Source organism: Lampetra fluviatilis, chromosome 47, assembly GCF_964198595.1.
Source record: "Lampetra fluviatilis chromosome 47, kcLamFluv1.1, whole genome shotgun sequence".
NCBI lineage: Eukaryota > Metazoa > Chordata > Hyperoartia > Petromyzontiformes > Petromyzontidae > Lampetra > Lampetra fluviatilis.
Genome location: NC_136321.1, coordinates 6,769,601 through 6,788,160, shown reverse-complemented (window position 1 = coordinate 6,788,160; position 18,560 = coordinate 6,769,601). Strand labels below are relative to the sequence as shown.

General features: G+C 46.6%; 1 protein-coding gene across 1 annotated transcript in view; it reads right to left on the bottom strand.

Annotated features, from left to right (window-relative positions):
- Positions 1–18,560, bottom strand: part of TAB2 (TGF-beta activated kinase 1 (MAP3K7) binding protein 2) — a 66,624-nt gene that overhangs the window by 12,854 nt on the left and 35,210 nt on the right. The window contains exons 3-6 of the mRNA XM_078877313.1: positions 9,228–9,573; positions 6,507–7,133; positions 1,870–1,998; positions 227–742 (exon numbers count right to left, since the gene is read on the bottom strand). Coding sequence (XP_078733439.1) covers positions 227–742; positions 1,870–1,998; positions 6,507–7,133; positions 9,228–9,573 — 1,618 coding nt within the window. The remainder of the gene's footprint in view (positions 1–226; positions 743–1,869; positions 1,999–6,506; positions 7,134–9,227; positions 9,574–18,560) is intronic.

The following is an 18,560-nucleotide window of genomic DNA, read 5'->3' as shown; positions in this document are numbered from 1 at the left end:
AACCAATTAAGTTTTACCTAGATCAAAAGAAAACGATGAAAATCTTATGGGCTATGCCCAGGTTGGAATAGCTAAAGCAAAATGAGGTTTTACTTTTCCCATCCAAAGCAGTTTTAATGTCAGTTCACTGGGGTCCATCCACAAGCTGGAGAGCTGGCTGCTGCACTTACAGCTGCGTGTTCCACTAAATGACAGCTGTACACGGCTAAGGTGGCGCGAAACTCACCTTGGGTGTAGGCCTGGTCGTCGGAGCCATAGCTCTCCCTGCCCTGGTAGTCCGGCACCACGCTCGTCGCTCCGGCCTGCGGCGGCCCAGCCCCCGCCAGCCCCACCGCACCCCCCATCCCCAGGGCCGCGGCTTCGGCCAACGAGGGCTGCGTCACGGCCGCGGAGGCCCCCGGTTGCGCCGACGTCGACGACGCCGGCGCGGGGGCGGAGGAGTCGGCGGCGGCGCTGGCGGAGGCGGCGCCGCCACCGCCCCCGTTGCTGTTGCCGAGCCGGTCGAGGATGCCCATGCCCTCGTACGTGGGGGAGGCGACGCCGGGCGAGATGGCGGGCGGCTTGTTGGGCGACACGGTGATCTCGAAGGTGTACTTGGTGTTGGGCTGCGTGACGATGACCCGGGCCGGCGCCGGGGAGGCGGGCGCCGTCGTTATGGAGGTGGGGCGGCTCCGCGGGGGCTGGTGCCGGATCAGCGTCGGCTGCACGCACGAGCCCGCTTGGGTGTCGGTGCAGCTGGACCCTGCCGAGGGAGGGTAGTCGAGATCGGCGGTGCTTACGAGGCCAAAGCAGAACTGAGATTTTGGGCAAAGCGCAAACTATGACGTTATAAATTAAGTTTCTAAGCCACGTGATAAACTGGTTTAGGCGTGGCTTGAAATCTATATTTCGGTGCGAAAAAACAAAATCGTTACATGCAATTCGGATGAGACGAATGCAAGTACATCTAACAAAAATAACATAAATAACACACGCAACATAAACTGAAACCTTGAAGCTATATCTTGAACACATATACACTGCAAAGGTACACTTTAACCTGCCTTTTTTTACTTGGCCATTCATTGTTGCTCATTAACTTTGTTGTGGACATGTAGCATTAACCGTGATGATCGGATGGAAAAAGTCGAAACTAAAATAACCGCACAATTCTCCCTGCCAGATATTTTGTCTGCGACTGCAGAACAGACACAGCAAGACGCAAACAATGGGAGTTCAAAATAAATCACATGGGCAATCAAAACAAAGGCATTACCGACACAACAAAGGGACCGTGTGTGTTCACCAAACTGTGTGGGAATTGAAGACACCTGGTCACCATCGCTCAAATGGGAGCATCGCAGTTTTTAAGGCCCAAAGGAAAACCACCACCGTTTAAAAAAAGGGCAATGCCACAGTGTGCCTATTGCTTGGGAATGTGATCGTGAAAGGTGCCTTGAGTGATGATGATGATAAACAATATGATGAATGATAATGACGATGCTGCTGCTAATTATTAACAGCGAATACCGGGTGTTGATTAAGATATTTATATTCAAAAAATATATTATTATTGACGATGATTAGGCAGAAAATTATTCACTCCCCTAGCTATATGATGAATTGTCATGATTGGGAATTGTCATTCGATTGCCATCTTACAGTTTCATTCACCCCATTATCGCAAATATTACATTTCCAAAATAATTTGTATACAATCGTAAAAAGCTCAATCTCATGCGCATGATTCAATGCACATAGCATCGACATGAGAATGGATTATCAGTTAAAGAATTGACACATCATTACAAGCCGAATGAAGACAACGGTGGTGATGATGACAGTTGTACCATCGTAGGCGCCAGCGCGAAAGTTGTATTCCTGTCTCACCTGAGCTGGTCCTACCCCCGACGGTCACCGCTGTGCTGTTGGTGCTCGGAGGTGCGGGGGACGTGGCGATAAGCAGGGTGGGCTGGCCCATGCCACGGCCACCGCCAGGGCCCGGTCCCATCCCGTGGCCTGTGCCCAACACACGGCACACGACGCCACCATCAGGGGGCAATTCACACCACGCGTACAGTAGAACCCCGGTCGTTAAGGGATGAGGTCGTTAAGCGAGTAGAGGAAATACATAGGAAGTACAGTAGACCAAGAATTCTAAAGTGATGTTTCTACTTCGAAGAGCAGCAGACACTGAATGCAAACAATGTCCCAACGCTCACGAATGGACGTCGCTGATTGGCCGAGGCCTGGTCAGACCACATTGGAGCTCGCCGATTGGCCGAAATTGGCGGGTCGCGTGCTCGTCATAAGCTCGTCGTTAACAGGGGAATGGTTGGTAAGCAAACACATTGGGCTCGATGGAGGCCCGCCGTTAAGCGATCAGACGTTAACAGGGGTGGTCGTTAAGAGGGGTTCTACTGTATTACATTATGGAATGAGCGCAAACACGAGTCCCGCGGAATGAACGGCACAACGCTCTCTTGGCAGCGTCACTACAGAACGAAACAATTAAGATGCAGCAGCGGGTTTGGAATACAAAAGTTGTGAAAATATCGGTTGACAGTTTTTTTTTTTATAAAAAAAGTGTGAGTTACAACGATGAATAAAAGTGGGCAAAAATCATCAAGCATAACCATGACAAAGACACACCCATTAAAGATCAATGCATGACCGACGAGGCCTAGACCATCATCGCAGGGGCTTTTGACTAACCATCGCATAAAAGATGGTCACTGCATTTTCAGATGTGCTTTTGCGGCCATCTGGAATGCTCTTCTGTCCAATATGAGGAAGCCACTGGAGCTAGGCACTTTTAAATCTCGATTGAAAACAAATTTCATGAGAACTGCTCTTTGTGTTTAGTTTGTTTTCCTTAGCCTACACCTCCAATAAGTACGGTTGGCTACGTACGGTGCGAAAAAGTTCAACATACATCCCCAGACGATTGACAATCAAATAAGGTGCAGACTAAGATAACACTATGTAACACAATTTTTGTCCCTGGATAGTGTTATTTTTTAATTGCTTATTCCTAAAAAGTATAGAAAATGGCTATTATTCCCCACAAACTTTGCTTTTGTGACCACGACTTTATGTGAAGGAATGACACAAATGCACACGTTTTCTCAGTGAAAATAGGTACATTTCTAAATATCACTGTCCTGGTCACAAAATTTAAGTTTGTGGGGAACCATAACCATTTTCTGTACTTTTGAGACATAAGCAATTAAGGAATAGCACTTACTACGCAGGAAAAAAATGTTTTGTTACAGTGTAATCAATTAAGATGTTAAGAGGCTGCAGCAGACAGAGGAAGATCAAAAAAGTTAATTGTTTAAATGTGTATACAAGATAATTTATTGAATTCACTGATTCGCTTGACTGATAATATGAGAGTGGGGTAGGAATTGCTCACTCCTCACGTCGATCTTTCATATCCAAGGGTGCACTAAACATTTGACCATTTTAGTAATCTGGCCTCGGAGATTAACGAAATGTTGGTGTCTCCAGATTATCGAGCATTAAACACTGAAATGAAAAATCGCCGATTCAATTAACACTGCGCATGGCAGACGACTACTTTTTAAATCCTTTATATTAAGTTCGCTTGCTTGCTTGCTTACGACCGTGCAAATCTTTCGGTCGTTTTTTAACCCACTTCCCATGATCCAATCGAGCTGACATTTTCCACACAGACTCGTTGTGCGTGACAATTAATTTTCGTGAAAAATGTTTTCCTAAATTTTACACTGTTAAGGGAATTTTTTTTAAATATTTAATTACCAATTGCTTAATGCTGGCAGACAATCATCTGACCCATAGGTGGCAGCCATCTCAAGCCAGAGGACGAGAGGACTCTAGCCGCCACGCATATAAAAGATTTAGAGTGAAAAACTTTGTTTTTACGGGTTAATTTTTTATGGCACCGTTTGACCCCAACGGGAAATCTGACACACTCTCAATCACTCCATTTCCGTTACACTGACACGTTATGGCGGCGGTCTGATGAGCTCTGTGAATGTCTACAGACGTCAACTTTCACCAAACTATGGGTAAGGGTGATGAAGTGAAACAGGGAAAGTAAGGAAAAAATAATGAAATAAATGCATTCTCTGTTTATTTACTTATCTCTCGGCACACAGTCTGCCAAGAGAGTGCGCAACGATTTTGTATAATTATACGAGAGGGCTCAGGGAGATAGATTGGCACATTCCTTCCTATTCAAAATCAACTCGCTGCTCTCTTTAGGTGCCGGTAGTTTTCCTCTTAGATACTCGTCAAACGTTCCGTAGATTTTGGACATACATTCCAGGCATTTAAAAGATGTGGGGAAATCATTGTAATGGCCAAGTGGCTTTTTTTCATTGGGCAAAGGATGTCAACAAATTAGGAATTATGTAATTATAAAAAAAAAATGTCCACCTTTTTGTGACACGGGATAAATCATTAGACGTACTCCCGTTTTTGAATCCAGACTGGCGATGCCGATGGTGCATTTTGTTTTTGGTACGTGCATCTTTACTCGACAAACAAGCATTATATTTTCTCAAGTGATATATAAATTACCTTCAAAATGACACCCCGGATGTATTATTTGGGTGGATTCTAAAAAGTTGTGACGAGAAGTTCGTCCGATTTGTGGGGACCGTCCTACTACTGCGTTCCAGAAGGGCTCCTTCGATTGAATTTCACTGCAAGTCATCTGTGCGAAGATGCTCAAAGTGCTGCTTTTCATAATATGCCCCCTCCCAAACGCGCGAGAGGCTTGCGACGACGACAAGCCACGTTCTTATCCAATCAGAACTCCCGCAGCAGCAAGCGGTGCACTACTCCGTGCCGTAGAATATCCCAACGAGGACGATGTCACGGAACTACTTCCTAAATTACTTCAGGCCTCATCACTAGCCACAAAAGGGGCACGAGTCTTACGTTTCTCTGCAAAGAACAAATATTGCACGGTAATCAAACCAGGTTTTTGTTTGGTCTTCAGAGCTGCTATGTAGAGTTAGAATGATGGCTTTAATCTAAGTTGTCTTGTGGTTGTTGTTGTTGTTTGACTTGCATCCCACTGGGATTTTTGCACAGCGTTGGTGTACGGTGCTTTTTTTCTGGAAGACTTTGCAGTTTTTTCCTGGATTTTTCTGTTTGCGCATAGTCACTTTAAGATGTTTTCTTGTTCATGTTATTGTTCTTTGTTTGTTGCGGTTGCACCCGTTTCAAGAGCCGAATGGCTCACAGGGCTATACCTAATAAATTAAACTGAACTGATAAATGAATGTAACGAATTGAGTGCCATTAGTATAAGGCCCGTGCATTGTGATTAACCTGTCGCCAAGAAGAATCCCATTACTCGTGAATTACAAAATAAATAATGATCATCATTTATAACCCTCTGTCAATTCACTGCCGAATGAACTACTCCCCACACTGTGTCAGTCATGGGGGTTTGTTTCACAATGCACGTGCGTTTTGAACTTCTTTCACACGGTACGAAGCAAACTGCACTAATCAGAGGTACGCGGGGTAAGCGCCGCAACCTCAACGCAAAAAGCAGTTGTCCAGAAATGAGTTTTCCATTTCGATTTCTAAGTGCATAAAAAGCTCAAATGGCTTCCTATTACCTAACCGTGCAGTTCAGCATGGGTTGGAGAAGGGGGCTGGGTCCCAGGACTTGTGATAATCACACGCCACTGATTGTATCCGTGGCCGGGAATTGACCTCAAGTTTCCGGGTTTAAAGTGTAGTGTTTTAAACAACATGCCACCTGCTTCACACCATTAATCATTTATGCAAAATATATCATTTAGGACAAGGTCCTTCACTATGTTTACTGGCCATGCCACGTTACTGTGAGAGCCCTGACTAGATATTCTACTTGTCGGTTACCACCTGAGGTGACATACTTTAGCGGAACCAATTTTTTTCTACATGGCCAATAACAGTGAATCATGCGATGACCATTTTTTTAATTAGCGAGTTGCATGTATGTTGAGCTTCTTTTGTACCGTACGTAGCCAACCGTGCTGATCAGAGGTGTGAAAATACATCACTCTCTTTTTCGTCATGTAATAAATTGGTTCTGATGTTTTGCTACCTTAGGTGGTGCCAATTTCTACGCTGGCCCATGGACAAAAATTTGCGTGTGTTGGTGGGCCGTGACGTCAAATTTTACATGACGTCTGTGCCTTTTATCTATAGGCATTTCATCTCTCGTTTATCTCGCTTTCATTGCGCTAAGATGCATCTCTTCACGTTGTAAGATCTTTCCGTGGCCCACTACAAGAACCTTCGCAGGTCACATCTGTCCCGTGGGACACCAGTTGAACAACCCTAAGGCGAGTCGAACAAAATCAGACGGATGAGATAAAAAGGGCATCAAACTCGTGAATTGAACTGTGACCGTGGATTTGACCACAATCCATCGAACCGCGAAGACTGTTGCGTCAAATCGCTGCACGCCCAGCACGAACGGCGGACACTCGTCGAGCGATCCACATCGACCGCACCATCGCGATCCGGCTTACCGTGGGACACGAGCGACGGTGCCGCGTTCCTCACGCCGCCCGTGCTGCCCCAGTGTAGGTGCGGCTGCTCGATCTTAATCTCGATCTGGTTTTTCCGCGTGGCCGTCGGCACGGCGGACGCCGGCGAGGGGCATGCGGCGGAGACGCCGGGGCTCTGCGCCGGTAGCGACGTGGGGCCGGCGCAAGCGGACGAGCTCATGCCGTTGGGCCCACAGTTCAGGTATCCGAGCTGCGACTGGGGTTGCGCAAACTGGACGTGCGCCGACACGCTGGTGGGCGACGACACGGGCATGTAGACGTGCGATGTCTGATGCTGCTGCGACGAGCTGTACACAGTCGGCTGCTGCGACTGCTGCTGCTGGGCTTGCTGCGACTGCTGCTGTATTGAACTGTACACGGTGGGGATGCTGTAGAGGGACGGCTGCTTGGACGATTGCATATACAGAGGCGGCTGCTGTTGCTGCGTCTGCTGCATCTGCTGCATCATCTGCTGCTGCTGTTGCTGCTGCTGGGCCGGCTGCTGGTTCAGGCCGCCGCGGATGTGCAGCGACGTGGGTGTGCCGCGTCCTGTTTGCATGTTCGGTTTCAGCGTCACCTTGATGGACTGTGGCTGCTGCTGCGACAGGCCTGCACTCACCCACCCACAGAACATGAATAACATAAGTAACCCGCTGAGAGCAAATACAGAAGGCTCCTCCGAGCTCATGTTCCAGGGTGCTTGGGTCCTGCCGAGGATGTGGCAGTGTTTTTCTGTAACCATCGCCGCCGCTTAGATCACCACGTTCTCCGTTACTCGTTTTGAATCAACTGTTCGCGGTTTCTCCCCTCCAGCGCACGAAATCGAATATTGGGAAAACAGATGACTTCCCTCGAAATCGGGACGCCAATTCTCTTCCTTTCCTTTCAAAAAAGCAGATTGACAGGTCTACAAATTTTGCGTGCGCCATCCGGGTTTCGTTTCCAGTTTGGGCACGTGGTTCACTTTGACCAGATCCTCCCCGTGTGCCCGCCGCTGGCGCTGGTGAAGCCAATAAAGTTAATTGAATGATCGATCGGTTTCCACGCAATTCACACTAAGTGCAGTGGACGCGACAGACGGGGGTCTATGGAAAATCCGGTCTGGTTTACGTTTACTTTTTTCGCGTGGACTGAAAATGGAACTCCCGTGCACATAAACTAAGTGCTGCTTTTATTCTCTTCTCGGCTTTGCATATGCACGTAATGCATGCAAACATAAACACACGGAAATAAGACCCAAATATTGTACCACAAACCATTAAACACAAGACCTGTGGAGGCAGACATTACAAAATACGAGGCTTAATTCGCATACAGTAAGCCTCATTTCCAGCTGAAGCTACATGCATTTCTTGAACGTGTGCACGGCTGTGCCCACCACCAGAAATCCCTGCATCAGAACATTCACGTACCCTGGAAAAAGCTCCCCGCCCCCCGCCTCATATCTGTCCGTGCCAAACAGCACGAAGTCCCTACAACGCTGGTTTCCATTTCGGCCGCCCATCCAAAGCGTTATCTCGGCTCAGCCCTCGCTAATTTTCCGAGATCTGACGAGATCGACCACAATCTGGGCAATGAGGTCACAGGCTAATAAACACTAAATTTTGATTTAAAGCTTTCGTGACTGCAGGGATTCATATTCTTGCTTCTTTCGGTAACGTCACGTAGAAGGGAAATAATATAATTTTATTATTTTATTATTTCCCTTCTACGTGACTTTACGTAGAAGGGAAATAATATAATTTTATTATTTTATTATTTCCCTTCTACGTGACTTTACCGAAAGAGCCAAGAATAATAAACACTAGTCACACCTTACTCTTAGTTTTTTCGGTAAAGTCACGTAGGTAAAAAAATAAAATTAATAAAAAGTAAAATAATAAAAATCACTTTATTAATTTTAATTTACCTACGTGACTTTACCGAAAAAACTAAGAGTATGAATCCTTGCAGTCACGAAAGCTTCAAATCTAGAATTAGTCACACCTTGTCGGTAGTTATCGATGCATCTTACTGTGTCTTCTTTCCCTCTACATTCTCAATCTTTGCCGTCTCTCTTTGTTCCTCCTCCTCCTTGTGCTCAATCCACGCTTTCGCTCTCTCTCTCTTCTCGCCCCCCTTCAGTGGAACAAAATTCCCCTCAATATTGAACAGTCAACTTCGCTCACGAGTTTCCACTCTCCACTCAAAACTCATTTAGTGTTCCCTAACTCCCCCCCCCCCATGACCCCTTAATCTCCCGTCATAACCACCACCGCTGTTGCCTCTTCATATTCTCATCATATGGCGATCACTCATTATTTACTGTCATCAATTTCGCTTTCACCGAATTCACGCATCATCGCAAATCCGCCACCCATTGCTTCCTCTTCTATTTCATTCACCTCATCTCCACTATTACAGTCATACGTGTATCGTTCTTAATTCTCTGTAAAGTGCCTCGGTTGAGGCGGTAATATGAATTACGAATAGGCAATAAAACAGGAGGTGTTAAGATGTTCAAACACCAAATAGAAACCTTTTGCAAGGATTCAAGTTCGCATTATTCACACGTTTTATTGCCAGAATACTGGCAAAAAAGGTCCCATTTTAAGATAACTCACGTTAAGATAAGCCGGACTAAAACCTTGGCAAGACGGGCGCGAGTTCCAACGCCAAGGGCTCGCAGAGGAACCAAATCTCGGCGGGCAGCAGAGCTCTCACCTGTGACGGCGTAGATGGGGTATGCGTGGAGACCGCCTGCCGAATCGCGGCGGCCCATAGGCTGGCTGGGCAACTCTCCGAGCACCGATGTGCCAGACAGGGGGGAAGGAACCCCTGTGGGGCAGGGGTTGTTGTGCAGCCAGATGTGGCTGCTGCCATTGCCCACGTTGAGGTGGATGGTGTGGGTGTGCAGGGGGCTCCCGGCAATGCCGCCGCCACCGCCGCCGCCGATGCTGCCACCGCCACCGCCCCCTCCCAAGACTCCGGTCTCCTCCGAGTCCCTGTCCAGATACTTGTTGCTCGCCTGTGCCAGGGCCTCGGCACACGCATCGCGGTTGTTCTGGTTCTGATGACGCGAGAACAACAAGTATTAGAAGGGGAGCAAGTGAAAATGCCGACAGAGACACGCGTGGCACGTGGATGACGACAGACGGCGATTTTGGTGTTTACCGAGAGTGGAAACGTGACGACGTTTCAAGGCACTGTACAAAGAGGGTCGTGGATCTTTAGGGTCTTCGTGCAACTTATACTTAAAAGACACAAAGAAGCACACATAAGACACATATGCACAAAATAATCATACGCATGCATGCATACATTCAGTTACACACACACAGCTACAAAGACTGCTCCTCATACCCTTAAAAAGACTGTTGCGGAAAGTGCTTAGAGTGAGCACCGATTAAGGTCTGCACGGCACACGAGGAGGGTAATGTGGCAAGAACCACGCTCGGCCGCCTTTGTCTCCACACAGCTTGTGTTTACACACCACAAACTAGATACTCGACTTAGGAGAGGTCTAGGATGGGTTCAGATATGAGAGTAATAGCTACCAATGTTAGAAGAGACTGGGAATAAAAGATAGGTATGCTAACCGGTTCCTCACACAAAACACAATACATAGAGAAAAAAGTATGCTTACCAAAACACAAACATGCATAAGGACATATAAAGATGCACAGATATATGCATACAGTCACACCCACAACCACACACAGAGAAACTACAGATCTACAGACACACACAGTTCCGCCGAGACGAAACACGCACACAGTCGTGCAGAACCGTCACACGAGTACGGACAGGCACACCCACACACACACTCGCACAGATCACACACGCGCACACGCACATGCGCACACACACACGTTCACTCACACTCTCTCTCTGCAGCATCACACTCCCTATTCCCTGCTCCGTTCGTTCGGCCGCACAAAACAACATTCACTTCCGGGTTCACCAAGAGCCGCCCCTTGCTGGCCCTGCCCGACACAACATGTGTGGAGGAAGCAAAAACCCAGGCACGACCGACGCGCCCCCTACCACCACCACCCCCCCACCTCCATCCAACGCCACTTCCACCACAAACGAAGCACAAAACACATGACCATGTGGTCCAGAGGAGCCTCGATCAAATTTCCACCCGCGCGCAGCTCCAGGCCTGATAACGTTTCCACACATGTGCAGCTGCGAGCGAAAGTCCGTGCTTGTGTTGGACGGGCGCCCTGATCTCCAGGAACAAGGTGGGTTGTTTTGTTTGCACTCATTTCTCATTTATTACGTGCGGTTTGTGCCGCTCGGCTGCTCGCCAGAGGTGGAAGAGGAATCCACACAAACTTCGACAACCCCCTTAAAGAAAAAGAAAGTCACTCCTTTTTGTTTCACTGCCTCTTGTAGACAAGTCCGGAGCAATGTCACATGTCTGACCGTCACATATGGATCCCGAACCAATTAAACTGTCCACACTCAGGGTTTTATTTGTGCATGGGTGTAACTGTCGTTCTTTATAGATGCTCACACGCAACAAAGTGTTATTCATCTCGCATACATTCGCTTAATTCTAAAGGGCAGGAAAGCTCATGTTTAAAGCAGCTTGTGCTTTATTTATCTTCATTAACCAATGTGTATGGTGATATAATTGTCATTTTCTGTAGACCCACAAAACCGTTTATGCCTCGCTGGCCAGTGAGTCGCAAATTGGACTTTGGACTGTAATGTTTTACGGCAAAACTCCAAAAATCCATGCATATACATGTGCGCGCATACATAGAAACATACAATTTAATTTGAAATTCACCAGCCTTCACACTTCAAGTAAAATGAACCCGGAAAAGTACAAATTTGGCCTATCTTCTCGATTTATAAAACAAATATTGATTCATGGCAATACAGCCCTTTGAGGTATGTTCCTGTCAAGAAAATACTGCTGGTTCACCTCTCAAATCCTCACCCTAGAATAGAAGATGATGTGTTGCCAATAGTGCGTTGTCCAATTCTCCTCTGTGTGCCGAATTCCACAGACGAACATGGAGCTGCTCCCACAATCCACCACGCGACGTGGTGCATCTTCTTGGTTCTTTCAGTAAAGTCACGTAGAAGGGAAGTAATAAAATAATAAAAATAAACATAATAAAACAATTCTCACTATATGTTTTATTTTTATTATTTGATTACTTCCCTTCTACGTGACTTTACCGAAAGAACCAAGAAGATGAATCCCTGCAGTCACGAAAGCTTTAAATCGAGACGTGGTGTATGTATGTATGTTGAACTTAGTTTGCACCGTATGTAGCCAAACATGCTCATCGGAGGTGTAGGGGAAAAACAGCAAACTAAACACAAAAGGCAGTTCTAAAAGAACTACATTTTCAATCTTAATTTAAAAAGTGAATAGCTGCAGTGGCTTCCTAATATCGGCAGGAAGAGTATCCCAGGCGGCCGCAAAAGCGCATCTGAAAGTACGCGATATGGAGATTGTCTTTATTCGATGGCTGGTCAAAAGCTGCTGCGAGGATGACCGGAGTTCGCGTGATAGGTCGGCCAGGATTACGGGGTAATCGGCCCCGGTGGATGGAGGTGAAAGGACTCGAGCGCGTGGCTGGAATGTCACTAGAGGGCGCTACGGCGACATTCCTGAAAAATCACGTGGCTGTAACTTTCAATATTTTCTCTCTCACGACCGAGGGCTTCAGACTCAAGCTAGAGAAAGCCCCCCCCCTACCCACCCACCTCGTGACGTGTCTACAAGACAACACGAATTTGTGCTTCAGGCGTCTTGCTTTTATAACTAGGTGAGAGCCACTGAAACCATTACCACACAAGAACACATTAATATTTTAGTCAATTTAGTTTTGTGGGTAGTTTTAACATTTCGGTCAGGCCCTGCCCCACCCCCGGAAGGATTTTCAAAGATTAGCACCCAGCGTATCACTCAACGTTGCCACAAGGCCCTTATGAGTCACCTCTCGTACTACCTTCTTCTATCGCATGGCTGATGTAGATCAAGATCTACAATTTCACATTCAGGTGGGCAAGCCAAACAACCGCATCAGGAGCTGCCGGAGTAGTGTATCGCTTTGATGTCTCCGTATTTGCGGATCGGGTCATTGAGTCGCTATACGTTGTTACGGTCTGTTCTGGATGACCCACAGTCGCACACTCGCGGAGAGTTTTTAATTTTCCATTTGTGGTTCTACCGATTCTGAACGACTCCTTCACCGCACTCGCAGCTGAGACGCGGCAGTGTCGCCTGTGTTTACGAGACGTGCCCATACAAGGCATTAGCGCCGGGAAGCAGACACGCGCCGAGCGTTATCAGCGCAGCACAAACACGCGCCACTCAGCGCCGCCCCCCCTTCTCTCCATTGCGCTAAATTGAGCTAAATAAGAATAGTGTGGAAATTAGGCACGCTAAAAACCTGCGCACGCACGCACGGTAGACGGTCCAACTCGGGAATTTGTTGAGTTATCAAATTCGGTGCATGTTTGTTTTTTCTTTAAATTGCACAAGAAAAAGCGAATTATGCTGTACGCGCGTTGATGCGTTTTGACTGTAATAAACCGGTTGAGATTACTTTATCATAGTGCATTGATGTTGACCACTAGCACTACACAATGGATGCTGCCATTGTATAATAGTTAGCACGCTGGACTTGGCAATTCAGGGGTTGCCAGTTCCATCTGTCAGCACTGCAGTTGAAACAACGGTGCAGGTTTTTTTTTATTCACCCAGCCTCTGTCCACCCAGCAATACAAATGGGTACAATGCAGTGGTCGATCTAAAGTGTGGGTATTCGAACATATTCCAAGATGTCTAGCCAGCCTGGAAGAGTAGGCCAAATACCCTCTAGAGGGGCTCTCTTGAGCTCCCTCTAATGTTGTACACACAGCACACCTCCGATGAGCACGGTTGGCTACATAGGCACAAAAGAAGTTCAACATACACACACATACAGCAATTTGAATTGACTAGAGGCACCTTGGCCAGCAGTGTGGGGTGAGGAAGAAATGACCCTTTAAAAGCACCACAAGGTGGAAGAGAAAAGAAATGTTCTGCCTAATCTCAGGGCGTCCCACACCTCCGTTTAGCACGGTTGGCTACGTACGGTGCAAAAGAAGCTCAGTATACGTACGTATATACATCCTAACCTCTGCACGCAGGCCACAGTGCGATGTCCCCTCCGCTTTGCTTTTCTTCAGGCATGGCATTCACACCCACCAAACCGGCCCACGTCACACGAGATTCTCTCGTCCTCTTGGGGTGAGTGGAAACTTTCGACCCTGTCAACCGGCAAAGCCAACTCCGCCAGTTTTTAGGAAAGCTCTTTCCGATGTCGAAAACCCAAGCACATAAAACCTTGGTTTGTCGTCTAACGCCATGCCCTGTTGGGCAACGCTGCCCAAGAGGTCTGCGGCAACCGCATGATTTTGTGATTATTGCCCAAGCATGGTTAGCAGAGGTGGGTGGAGTCTGGAGGCACCGGGACGGGATGCATGGTGCCGCCGGGTTGACTTAGGGTACCGTATCAACTGGCCACACCCGTGCAGGCTGCTGAGACCGCTCACTGTTCCAGGAACATGCTTTTTCATCCAGTTATCTTTATAGGAATTTCACACCGTTTTGAGTTTTGGTACAGCCAAGTGTTTTTTTTACAAGCCCAAAAGGATGGAAAGATGCGGGGCGGGGTGAGTTTCTACGACTTGCCGACTGCACAAACAAGCCGGACTCCTGCATAGACCGCACCACAGGGTGCTCAAGGAGAGGAACAAACCCTAAATAACACCCCGCCGTGAAATAAAAAGTACAAGCCTCCACCTGCACGGACGGCGGCGTCCGTAAAGGAAGCTGCACGTGCGGGAAATTAACGGAGGAATTCTCAATTTGTACGTAGGGATGCTAGTTATGTAACTTTACGACCACCATCCTGCAAGGGTCCTCGCCCACCACCCCCCTCCCTCCTTGCCCTGTGGGGTAAACCCCACCGCGAACAAAACGTAGCGTCACCTGCCAGCCGGCACGGTCGTTGGCGCAGAGAAACGCTGGCACGGCTCCTACCGAGGGGAGCCACGCACAGAAGTGCCGCCCCCCCCCCTGCCGTCCTGGGGCTATAGCGCAGTGTGGCGCTCACGGCGAGCTGTACGGTGCCCCGCTCACCGCACACTCGAGGAACCGCCGCGGTTCCGTCTCTCGCCGTTTTCTGAAAACGGAGAATTAGTGCGAGCGGCGGTTTTTTTCTTTCACGCCTAGATGTGAGCGGCGGTTTCGTTTGAGAAAAAAACACAATGGAAAACGCAAAGCAGAAATGTAAGGCGATTTCTTTTTTCTGCGAGCAATAAACTTGGCGTGGGCTGCCTTACATTGCCAATACATTCTTGGCAGAGCGTTCAAAAACACTCTGTATATATATGCACGCTGCTGCATCTTTTCTTTCATGCCTTATGCAGACATCCCAACCGCCAGGATAATGAGAGATCTGCAGACGAGCATTCAACCAGCTGTAACACACAAAAAGGAAAAAGCAGTAAACTTTAGATTTAGCTCCGACCACCCTCTACCATCCGATGTGGAATCACTGTCCACAGAAGTGACCGACACAGTGGCACCTACGACAGCCGAAGGTGCTGCCTGTGCGGCCTAGACCCACACCGGGCACAGTCAAACGCCACATTCCACACCCCAGCGGGAAAAATAAATCCATCAAGAGAGCACAACCTGCTCACTCTCACAGTCCAGCAGATGTATGTTGAACTTATTTTTTGCACCGTACGTTGCCAACCGTGCCAATCGGAAGTGCGGGGAAAGGACAACATACTAAACACAAAAAGCAGTTTTAAAGAAATGAGTTTTCATCATGGGACCTCCTTTGCCAGTACCAAAATATGATAATAGGGTTTTTCCCCTTTTTTCTGGCAACAAAACAGATGTTAAAATGTTAAAACACCAAACTGAAACCTTTTACAAGGAATCATGTCTGCATTGCATTAACCACAATGCTTGTGGTCAGAATGCAAACAAAAAACATACTCTGATAATATATGCATTGTCCTTGAAACTGATTGGTCCACACCAGAGACAGCTTTCTTTTGAGCCTCATATCAAACGGTGTTAAATCAGATGACGCCAAAAGGCCTTTTAAGTTTGCGTCCTCTGGTCAAACGCCGTTTGAGACGAGGCTCAAAAGAAAGCTGTCTGGTGTGGACCAATCAGTTTCAAGGACAATGCATTTATTATCAGAGTATGTTTTTTGTTTGCATTCTGACCACAAGCATTGTGGTTAATGCAGACATGATTCCTTATAAAAGGTTTCCGTTTGGTGTTTTAACATCTTAACACCTGTTTTGTTTTTTTTTTCTTCTTGGTTCTTTCGGTAAAGTCACGTAGAAGGGAAGTAATAAAATAATAAAAATAAAACATAATAAAACAATTCTCACGACGTTTCGGCCACAACGCAAGCAGCCGTCCTCAGGCGAAGAATGAGACATTATCAAGCTAGGAGCTTATATAGGTGTAGCGAGGAGGAGCGCCTTAACAAAAGAATGTGCATATGAAGAGGAATTTTAGCATACCAATGGGCAATGCGTAGGAGGGGGGGCGGAGGGGTTTCAAAGTCCCATTATGCCCATGCATTATGCAGGATCAACAGCACCACGGGGGGGCGCAAAGAACAACGTTAATAAAGGAAAGGAATGTTAATGATATGTAGCTGCATTTACCAAACAACCACGTAGAAAACCAAAGTAAAAACTACATAAAAAACTAAAATATAAACTGATACTTACTATACTCTACAATAAGCTGAGTTACTAACAACAAATAATAAATTACAATTCTACGTCGTAAGAAGTATATAATATACTTCCATCTAAACTTTATTCTCTTAGCATATACAGTACTATATACTGCCATAGATAAACCCAACATTAAATTATATACTGTATTGCTGTAAACAACCCTATACTTTATACATTTTAATATAACACTATGTATTATTCAACTCACCCTAATGTGTATCGAAATGGTTTATTACGTCCTTCCAATGATTGCTAAGCCTGAATCCATCTTCTCGGTTACAGTTCTCGTTGAAACCTTCTGCAGCCAGGCCACCAAGATTGTACGGCTTGCCAAAGATACATAAAGAAGATACACCTCTTCGTCCCATTGTCTCTACTATCAACTCCCCCACTTACAAACTGGCTCGTTTTTTGTCCGAAATCCTACGGCCTTTCACTGGAAAAACCACCTCTGCAGTACTAAACTCTACTGACCTGGTATCGACAATCAAGGGGATTGCCCTGTCCCCAGACGACCTGCTTGTCAGTTTTGATGTGGTTTCCTTGTTCACCAAGGTGCCTGTGCCCGACACCATCGCAATCATTGAAGACTTGGTTCATCAAGGACTAAATGCTGGGGTACCCCCCCTGGTGAGACACTGCTTAACCAATACATACTTCACCTGGAATGGAACCTTCTACAAGCAAATTGAGGGCACCCCAATGGGCTCCCCCCTATCTCCGGTTGTAGCCAACATCTTCATGGAGAAATTTGAGACGGACGCCATCCAGACTGCCACTCTACGCCCGACCTTATGGAAGAGGTACGTAGACGACACTTTTGTCATCTGGCCACATGGCCGGCCTGCTCTAGACCAATTTCTCGACCACATCAATTCCATACACCCAGCCATCAGATTCACCATGGAAGTCGAAAATGATGGCAAGCTACCCTTTTTGGATGTCCTAATCAAAAGGAGACCTGATGGTTCAATGAGCCACTCTGTCTACAGGAAAGCCACCCACACGAATGCTTATCTAAAACCGGATTCCCACCACCATCCATCCCAGAAGAATTCCCTCATCAAGACTCTATATCATAGAGCCCAACGCATCTCCGACCATGAACACATTTCCAGTGAACTCAAACACGTACGCCAAGCTCTTAAGGCTAATGGTTACTCCGACTACACAATCCGCAAAGCCATCACTCCAACCATTAAGAAGGATCCTGTTGAGGAGCCTTTCAAGACCATCACCTTACCCTACATTGCTGGGGTCACAAAAAAGATCTCCAAAATCCTGATTAAACACAAGATCCATGTCCGATTCAACACAGTACATAAAATCCGTGATCTGGTACCGTCTGTAAAAGATGTGATTCCAGACATACAGTACCCTGGCGTCTACAAACTAAGTTGCCTCTGTGGTAGCAGTTACATTGGGGAAACCAAACGACACGTCTCAGACCGCATTCGTGAACATAAAGCTGATCTAAAACACAGTAGGACAAACACCTCAGCCGTGGCAGACCACTGTTACAACTCAGTGGGCTCACATGACATTGACTTCTCCAAGACGGAGGTTCTCTGCAAGCCATCTGGCTATCATGAGAGATTCGTTCATGAGGCGATCCACATATACAAACACAGAGACAATTTTAACCGAGAAGATGGATTCAGGCTTAGCAATCATTGGAAGGACGTAATAAACCATTTCGATACACATTAGGGTGAGTTGAATAATACATAGTGTTATATTAAAATGTATAAAGTATAGGGTTGTTTACAGCAATACAGTATATAATTTAATGTTGGGTTTATCTATGGCAGTATATAGTACTGTATATGCTAAGAGAATAAAGTTTAGATGGAAGTATATTATATACTTCTTACGACGTAGAATTGTAATTTATTATTTGTTGTTAGTAACTCAGCTTATTGTAGAGTATAGTAAGTATCAGTTTATATTTTAGTTTTTTATGTAGTTTTTACTTTGGTTTTCTACGTGGTTGTTTGGTAAATGCAGCTACATATCATTAACATTCCTTTCCTTTATTAACGTTGTTCCTTGCGCCCCCCCGTGGTGCTGTTGATCCTGCATAATGCATGGGCATAATGGGACTTTGAAACCCCTCCGCCCCCCCTCCTACGCATTGCCCATTGGTATGCTAAAATTCCTCTTCATATGCACATTCTTTTGTTAAGGCGCTCCTCCTCGCTACACCTATATAAGCTCCTAGCTTGATAATGTCTCATTCTTCGCCTGAGGACGGCTGCTTGC